Source organism: Perissodus microlepis, chromosome 10 (assembly GCF_051167445.1).
Source record: "Perissodus microlepis isolate ML-2025 ecotype Zambia chromosome 10, ASM5116744v1, whole genome shotgun sequence".
Classification (NCBI taxonomy): domain Eukaryota; kingdom Metazoa; phylum Chordata; class Actinopteri; order Cichliformes; family Cichlidae; genus Perissodus; species Perissodus microlepis.
The window spans coordinates 19,523,617-19,532,943 of NC_140470.1; the positions used below are offsets into that span (position 1 = coordinate 19,523,617).

The 9,327-nt window shown below is 41.3% G+C and overlaps 1 protein-coding gene across 2 annotated transcripts; it reads left to right on the forward strand.

The window, feature by feature from the left end:
- The first annotated feature begins 97 nt into the window (after positions 1-97).
- Positions 98-9,327, forward strand: pcyox1l (prenylcysteine oxidase 1 like). Of its 2 annotated transcripts, XM_084940554.1 has the most exons (8): positions 98-1,123; positions 2,527-2,733; positions 2,932-3,106; positions 4,102-4,313; positions 4,638-4,778; positions 4,985-5,396; positions 6,032-6,316; positions 7,159-9,327. In XM_084940554.1, exons 1-7 carry the CDS (start codon positions 1,015-1,017, stop codon positions 6,279-6,281), a joined length of 1,506 nt encoding a protein of 501 aa, XP_084796680.1. In that variant the 5' UTR covers positions 98-1,014; the 3' UTR covers positions 6,282-6,316; positions 7,159-9,327. The 2 variants fall into 2 exon arrangements, with proteins under 2 accessions (XP_084796680.1, XP_084796679.1); XM_084940553.1 differs by having other exon boundaries at positions 6,032-9,327.

Below are 9,327 nucleotides of genomic sequence, written 5' to 3' on the forward strand. Positions count from 1 at the left end.
GATTATTTGAAATGTCAAAATCGAGGTAACACTTTATTCTCAAATAACACATGTCAAAAAGTTAAGTCTTGCTGCTCAGCAAGAATCTTTAAGTGCACCGGGACACTTATTTAGGCAATTATTAAAACTGCAAGTATTTATAAAATACTCCTTAACCCTGTAACAACAAGTGTATCATATTTTAAATGTGTGTTTTTGAAAAAAAAATTTTTTAGTGACAAACCTAAATAAATTGTACAATACACACAATTTTTAAGTAATATATTGGAGAGAAAAAAACATATCCCTCCTCTGCACGTGTCCCAACCATCTCAGCCTTGTCTCTGTAATTTTGTCTCCAGAGCTGTCCCTCTGACACAAAACCACCTGAGGGGCGGGGATTCCTGTGAAAGCAGTTTGCTTTATGGTTTCAGCTGGATGTAAACAGCCTCCAGTGACAGTGAGTCATTTGCTGGAAGGAATTAACTAATGCCAGCATTCCGCCAAGCAAGTGAAAGAGACAACTGAAAACCAATCTCTCCTTAAAAAAAACTTCACGTTCTATAAGAGGGCACCGGAAACAAAGCAATGAACAAAAATGTGGGTGTTATGCTCAGAATTGCGTTCATCTGACAACCAGAAATGCTATATAATATACATATTTTCTATAGATGTCATTAAAGGTGTGCTTTTCAGCGTAATTTGGAAGCAGTAAGCTTGAAAACCACTGACATGCACGACACAGCAGTCGGCCGTCTCTGATTGGTCGGAACAATCTGTTTGGATCACGTGATATTGCCGGACGTAGACGTGAGTGGCGGTCCAACTGCTGCACCATCATCATCACCATCTTTATCCATCCTTTGTGCTGTATTCTCGTCTTATTCGGCCTCATTTACTTACATGTTAATCGTCACACCGTTGAGTTTCTACTGTTATGAACGCACAGAGAAGGTAGAAGCTAGCCTCGTGTGCTATTAGCCTAACGGTCGCATCCTCTCCTCTCCATCCGGTCATCGCTGCTTTGCTGTCGCTATGGGCTGCTCTTTGCTCCCTCTTTTCGTCGCTGTGTTGGCAGCCCGGTTTGTTGTCGCAGACCCGGAGGAACACGGTCCTGTCGACGGAGCTCCGCCTTCAAAGATAGGCAAGAAAAGCAGTTATTTAACCATCCTAGTTAGCTGTTTAGTTCAGCTAATGTTAGCCTCTCAGTCTGAGGGCTGATGAATAAGCAGCATCCATCAGGGGTCTCCGAATACTAAAAATAAAGGCAAACACTAACCTAGCCTGAACATTGTGTGTCACGTGACTAAGAAAGCTTAATAAACAGGAATTAAAGCTTCAGCTGTCCTCACCAGCCAGGAGGCCCAAAAAACCTAAAGATATGACGGAAAAAATAAAAGCACAAAAGAGGAAATACAGCAAATCTTACACTTGAAAAAACAAAATAATAATGTGTTTGTTTGGTTTTTTTAAGTTAAAGATCAAAGTAATAAATTCCTTTTTCCTTTTACATACAGTTGCAGTCAGAAGTTTTTCATACTGTCATCATGAGCATGAATGTCATGGTATTTTGGGTCTTTTTATGTTTTTGTTTTGGCGGTTTCTTTCTCAAGGTGAGTTTATTGGCAGAATTGGTAGACCCAGCTTTTAAGCATAGTCCACAAAGTGTCAACAGGGTTGAGGTCAGGGCTTTGAGAAAACCATCCCAGAAGCTTAATGTTAGTCTGATTTAGCCTTTTCAAAACAGTTTCGATGTGTGTTTGGGGTCATTGTTCTGTTGGAACACCTGTGTCCAAAGGTTGAAGAATTAGTCCTTCTTCATTATTCCCCCCAGTGTACCAGTACCACTGGTAACAGCCCCAGGCAAAGTTTTGATACATCTGAATAATTTTTACAATTACATTTGTCTGATAATCCTGGAATCTGCAGTTGTATACAAATGGCTACAAGGGAGCTTCCTAATCGTGATCACTAATGAGAAGTTAGTAGGCCTTGGCCTTGTCAAACTAAACAACATTGTAGAGCCTTCAGCGCCACTTATAAAAGATTTAACTGAGTGTATATATATTTGAATCTGTGTTTAATTTGAAGCCTATGTGGATTAAAGAAAATCCAAAACTTGTGCACCCAATTATTGTTTTTTAAAGTCATATGTAAAGATGTATGCTGTACAGTCATTTCACCCTGAAAAAAAGAACAGTTCAAAGAAATCACTAAAAGGCCAGAATTACAATGACCTTCATCCCCATGATGAGTGGAAGTGCTGTAACAAGAGATCATTTGAGATTAAACAATATGCCCTATCAATGTGCCCTATTCAACACCTCTATACTTCAAGATAACCCAAAAACTCAAGAAAAGCATAATTTATTGTCCTCATCCTCAGTCCACCTATAGATGAATAGTAAATACTGATGAAACTGTTATTACCCTTATAGAGAGGCCAACAACACCAGCAAACAGCAAATTTACACTGTATTATAGATCTCCGTAAGATTTAAGGCACATTTCATCACCCAACCTCACTCTGTGTCTCTTGCTCTCCAGCTGTGGTTGGGGCAGGGATAGGAGGCAGCGCCACTGCCCACTTCCTGCGGCAGCACTTTGGCCCAGAGGTCCAGGTGGACGTGTTTGAGAAGGGAGAGGTGGGAGGCCGTCTCGCCACCGTAACCGTCAATCACAACGACTATGAGTCTGGAGGTTCCATTATTCACTCACTGAACCTCCACATGCAGGAGTTTGTCAAGCAGCTGGGTGAGTTTATGGACAAAGACATTAATTAGTCACAGCAGAGGTCAGATTTTAAAATTTTGCTTTGCTTTTTCAAACCAGGGGAGGGATTCTTGCGTTTTTTTAAATATTCCCCAGCAAAAGCGATCACTTTACAAGAGGAAAGTTAGAAACCTGACACTATGTTGGTCCTCCGTGTCGTCTTGTGTTTGCCCAAACAAGGTTTGAAGTATCGTCGCAACGTGGCAGGAAAGATGGCGGTATTTAACGGCGAAGAGGTGATTCTGGAGGAGACGGACTGGTACCTGCTCGACCTGTTCCGGCTGTGGTGGCGCTACGGTATTAGCTTCATACGTCTGCAGATGTGGGTGGAGGAGATTATGGAGAAGTTTATGAGGTGAGTCAGAAATTTTAGTGCCTTGATTTTATTATTTTGTCTCTTCAGCTTCTTTGCATGTTGGACACTTGATGGGATGTGGCAGGGGCGCCGCTACAAACTGCACTGTCAGGGTATCATAACTTTGTTGTGGGTGTCTCTGCAAGTGGAAGCAAAGCTTTGTTTATTTCTTAATGCTCATTTTTTCTCCTGCCTTTTTCTGGTGGCAGTATTGTTAGTTGATTAGTGGTAATGACAGGAATGCTCCAAAATTGGCACTGCAGATCCAGCTGAGTCATTCATGCCTTGAGTGCTTTTCTTCCCAAAATTGTTTTTTCTATCTCAAAGATAAGGTCTTGCCCTTAAAATGTGCACAGCATTCCCTTCTGGTGTTGCAGTCAGTGGGGGAAGCCTGTTTTTGAGCTATTTATTGCTCTCTGCGCCTTAGGCATCTGCAGCCATAATAACTGCAAAACCTTGACTCATTGTGTGCCTTTCCGAGCATGAGGTCTGCGTAAATATAGATAGCCATCTGCCTGGGATTTGCCAGTGAGAAAGGACCACTGACATGAAACTTGTCTCTATCCTCCAGCAACACAAATATACAGTGTAGAATTGCATGAGTGTATTTCAGATATCAAACCCTCTCAGGGCCAAACATGTCAAATCTTTTGCTTACATTTATATTTCCTCTGCTCAGTTTTGCCTTGAAAGATGAACCAGAAACAGAATTTTGCTTTTTCCTTCCTCCACCACCAACATCTATTTCCTCCCTCAGGAAGTGATTTTTATCTCTTCATCACTTTTTTCTTTCTTTTCTTCTCTCTAAGTCGACAACCACAAGCCTCTATATCTTTCTCTCCATCTCTGATTTGTTGCCAATAGATTATTGCTGACTGAATAACTTTGAGCAGGAAACGAAACCAAAAAACAAAACAAAACATCTCCATATTGCTCTGTCTACTGATTTAGTCGTTAACTGTTATAATTTGTGTGTCTGTGCATGTGAAATATAGGATCTACAAATACCAGGCCCACGGCTATGCCTTTAGCTCCGTAGAGGAACTGCTGGACTCTCTCGGGGGCAGCGGCTTCATCAACATGACCCGGAGGCCGCTGTCCGATTCGCTGCTGGAGCTGGGTGTGTCCCAACGCTTCATTGATGAGGTTATCGCACCCGTGATGAGGATCAACTACGGACAGAATGTCAGCATCCCAGCCTTTGTAGGTCAGCTAAGTGGGAAGATGCAAGCAGCAGTGGAGGAAGAAGTGAAGGGGTGATGAGTAGTGAAGTAAGAGGGCAACAGCTGTGAAGGTGCATTCGGGGACAATTATGACCTGAATGTCTTCCTTTCTGATTTGGCTCAGGAGAAAGGAAAGGACGAGAGAGGAAAAGAGATGCAGGGTTGAGAGTAGAAGAGGAAGGCAAGGTGAGAGGGGAGGGTGGTGGTCTGTGGGAGTGAGAGAACAGGAAAGCGTGTGGGCAGCTGATAATTGGTTTAAAGCACTTGGCACTGTCTGTTCAGCGCGCGTGTGCTTGTGTGTGTTTCAGGAGCTGTGTCTTTAGCTGGTGCCCAGAACAACCTGTGGGCGGTGGAAGGAGGCAACAAGCTGGTGTGTTCAGGCCTGCTGAAAATGGCCAGTGCTAACCTGCTGGAGGCACAGGTCAACTCCATCTCTCCCATCCACTCAGGTAACGCCATCCTGATGTGTCCTGTTTTTTAAGGGTTTTTTTTCAGCTGTGACAGCTTTACTGGTATTGATTATTCTTTGTGAGTCTGTGTGTCCTTTGTATATTATAATCCACCTGTTGTGTTGAAGAGAGAGCTGAACATAAAAGCAAACATGAAAGAAAGAATGAGATGGTTTGTCATCCACAGAGCTTTTTTTGTAATACAGGAGAGGGACTCCAGTACCAGCTGAGCTTCACCACGGCAACAGGGACGGCATCAGAGCTGTATGACATTGTAGTGTTGGCGACGCCTCTACAGGCTAGCGTCGGGTCTGGAGTCCAGTTTCAAGGTTTCACGCCTCCGTTTGATGAGCTGCCTGGCAGCTATCACAGCACTGTAGCAACCATCGTCCATGGTTACCTCAACACTTCCTTCTTTGGGTTCCCGGACCCCCGTCTGTTCCCTTTCGCCAGCGTCTTGACGACCGACACACCTGATCTGTTCTTTAACAGCGTGGCTAGTGTTTGTCCCGTCAACATCTCAGCAGGGTTCCGGCGTAAGCAGCCGCAGGAGGCTGGAGTCTACAAGGTGTTCTCCCCACAGCTGCTGGAAAAGTCTCAGCTCAAAACGCTATTCAGGTCAGCCATGTTCTTCCCAGAAGTTGATCCCATAGTCATGCCTGGGCAATTCTGTATTTGTTTGGTCCAAAGTAAAGCCTGACGGATATGAGATTTTTAAAACCAATCTGTAAGAATCCAATATATTGGCCGATTATGTTCCCTAACGTTTCTTAAGTGTAGTTATGTAAGAGTCAGTTCAGTTTAAAAATAAACTTGATTTGTGGTTACAGCAAGTCGTGGATGACTCCACGTTTACTTGTTTAGGCTCTGACTGGTTCAGCTGTTGTTTGTGCTTTTATTACATGTTTGAAGGGTATTTCTACCATCTCGTCCTATTGAATTTGTAATGTATCGGCTGTGATAAATGCCAGCGCTGATATCGGGAAATATCAGTCAAGCTCTAGTGTAAGTTTTTAAATTTACTATTGTATAAGACAGAGAAAACCAGCAAATATTCCTATTCAGGTAGTGAAATTTAGGTATTTATGTTTAGGAGAGAACATTTTTTGTTATCAGAATCCTCTAAATACATTATAGTTGTTTTTTTTTATTTAAAAAAGTTATTTAGTGATCTTACCACCCACATAGATCATCTTTTTTTTTTCTTTTAAATTGGCTGCTTTACTCTATCATACTGTTCTCTTCGATTTTAGGTCGTACTACTCAGTGCAGGTGACGGAGTGGCAGGCCTACCCTCGCTACAGCAGCAGCCAGCGACTGCCACCTGTGGAGCTGCACCCCAATCTCTACTACCTCAATGGGATTGAGTGGGCTGGTAGCGCCATGGAGATGAGCTCAGTGGCTGCCAAAAACATCGCCCTGCTAGCCTACCACCGCTGGAATAGACAGACAGACATGGTGGACCAGAGAGATCTGGTGCACAGGATCAAAACCGAACTATAACAAACGAATGCTAAGACCCAGATGGGTAATGTGATGTATGTCTGAGTGTATGGACTCACCCAACCAAATTATAAACTTTTTGTGATTTTGACCAGTGGCAAGAGAATTTAGATGTCCATTTATATAATATAACCTTTCGTGAATGCATTGAATTTATTCAGTCAGTACAGTAAGTTGAACATAACTTAACCCTGCTGCCTCCTAACTAAACGTAACCATCAAAAACCATAAGTCATTATATTGGCACCATTATAGACTCTGGTCCTGCTCTGCTACTCAAAAGGCCTGTTTCACTTCACTGATTCTCTGTGCCACATAAAAGAGACATGTTGCAGTTTTGTTTGTGGATTTATTGCCGATGCTAATTGGCAGTTTCCATCCAAAAATGATGCCGCAAGGACCTTTCCTTTGCCAAGAAATAAGAAAACCAAGCAAATGTGGAGAACACCAGCTGGCGTACTGTATACTGTATGGACTGTTAGGAGGTGGTAGTGCTGTTAATGAACACCATTGAATATAAATACCAGTTTACGGTTTTGGTACTGCTCTTCTTAAACAAATGTTTCTGTTTCCAAGCCAAGAAAGCGTTTAGAACAATAAGCTGTTGTACAGTATGTAACTGATTTAACTTTGTCATCTAATCAAAACCACAGCACTGCTGCTGCTACTCTCTGTAAATGTAGGGACTGTTAATGGACTGGCTGTTGCCACCAATGAGATCTCATTAAAGTAATCTCAGTAGGATTTCTGTAAATTAATAATTATTCACCAACCCATGGTAGTGGCCACTGGTGCAGTGCTCTATTGTCCCTTTCATCATTATCTCCCCTTCCTGCTGCTTTTGTTGCATAATCCAGCGGATTTTTTTTTTTTTCAGGGAAATGAGCCAGCCGGCTTTCACAGCGGACTGAATAAAAGCAGAGGACAGATCCGTGCTGCTGCTGCTGCTGCTGACCACAAATGTTTCCATTTTCTCGCAAGCATTAAAAGGGAAAAAAGCTTTTCTGCTGAGGACTTTAATCATGTAAAGCACACACATGAAAATTTTGGGTTTCACTTTCAGAATGGGGAAAAGGTTTGTACGAAGACACAATGAGAAATCGCTGACAGCTGATTATCTTCATGTGACTGAGTAGTCTTGTTTTCTGAATTTCTAATTTATCTGCACTGGATTTGGGCTGAAGTGGATTTCTAGAAAACCTTGTGACTCCAAAGGGCTTCAGTTGATGGATAATGTGATTTCTGTTGTGTGTTGAAAAGTGGCTGATGACACTGATTTAAAACACTGTGATGGCCTCAGAATCAATGTGGTGGAAACTGTGTATTTTTAGCCTTTTTTTTTATTTCAAATTTCAAAAATTTCTTCTTTAGGCAGAACAGTACAATTTGTAGCCCCAGTGCTTGTATGTAAATTTTCTAGCGAATACACATCTCAATACTGTTCAGACTACTTGTCTGTGTCAGCTGTAAAGTTCTGAACATGAAAACATGATCAAATTAAAGAGTAGTGAGACGAATGGGGTCTCTGGCAAACTCCTGTATTTATGGTCTAAATGTTCCCGTTCCAATTTGTGCACTCTGAATAGTACAGTAGTACTTAAATGACGGGGGGGGGGTTCCTCTACAAGTAAAAATTAGTATAGTCATAAAGATGTAATAAAGCTGTACTGTAAGTACAGAGTGAAAGTAGTAATAAATTGCCCCTTGGTATTACTCATTATACTGTCAGGTCCATAAGTATTTGTATAATGACACAATATTTGCATTTTTGTCTTTGCATAGCACCACAGTGCTGATTTTCGTCTTTAATTGAGTGAGTTTATCAAACGTGTTGCATTAACTGTTTGGAAATTACAGCAATTTGTATACAGAGTTCCCCAGAGGCTCAAAAGTAATTAAACAAACATAATTTTAAATACCAGCATTGTTTTAAATACTTTGATGAAAATCGTTTGCAGTCCAATCCTCTGAAGTCCAGAACCCATGGACATGACCAGATGCTGTGTTTCCTTCTTTTAGATACTCTGTCAGGCCTTTACTGCAGCCGCCTTCAGCTGCTACTTGTTTTTGTGTCTGTGGCTTCAGGTTTGTCTTCAGTAAATGAAAAGCATTCTTTAATAGAGGTCAGATGTTGTAAAGTTGTTTTTCTTAACCATTGGAAATAATTCTGTCATAATGCACTTTAGTTGTTTTCTGTGATCTTTCAGGCCTTTTGATGTTTCCAAGTTGGTCAGTGCATTCCTTCTTTTTCGCAATGTACCAGATTGTTTATTTAGCCACTCCTAAAGTTTTTCCCGTCTCTCTGTATGTTTATTTTGGTTTTCAGCCTAATGATGTCCACCCCCACAGGCATCAAGTATTTCTTCTTACCTGATATCTCTTCACTGAGTTCCAGTGAAGAGCTATCAAATGGAAGGTTTACACTGTGAGTCAGCTCCAGATCTTTAATCTGGCCATCAATGTGCTTGTCGGATTATTGTCCAATTAATTTTGAGCCTCGGAAAATGAAGGACTGAATAAAAATGTCTGCAGTTCCTAATCAGTTAACGAAATGCTTGTTATTGTCCAAATACTTAACTAACTGTATATGACCTTATTGGTTTGTATACAGCATGTTATTCTTGTAGCTTGCTGGTAAGGCAATTTTACCTACTTGACATCCAGCTGGGGAGTTCAGTCCAGTGATTCCTGTCCTTGGGATCAAGTCCTCCATATGAGAGATCTGAGGGGCTATTGAGGGGGCTTGACCACCTAAAGACTTGATAACAATAATGAGCTGAGGGCTATTTCTGTGCCAGAGGTCAGATGCCTTAATTCATTCGGAACCAACAAGTTAATGTTTAACAAAGTGTTTAATTTCACAAAATGTCATACACTGATTGTAAAATATTGTACTTGCCAAAATTTATTTCTTTTTGAAATGTAAAAAGGAAGTGGCATTAATCAACATGTTGCATTTAATCTTTCTGATGCACATAATAATGCATTTTAGAGTAATTTGCATTTTTTCTCTGACTGTTAATAGAATAAAGGTTATTCTATTGTA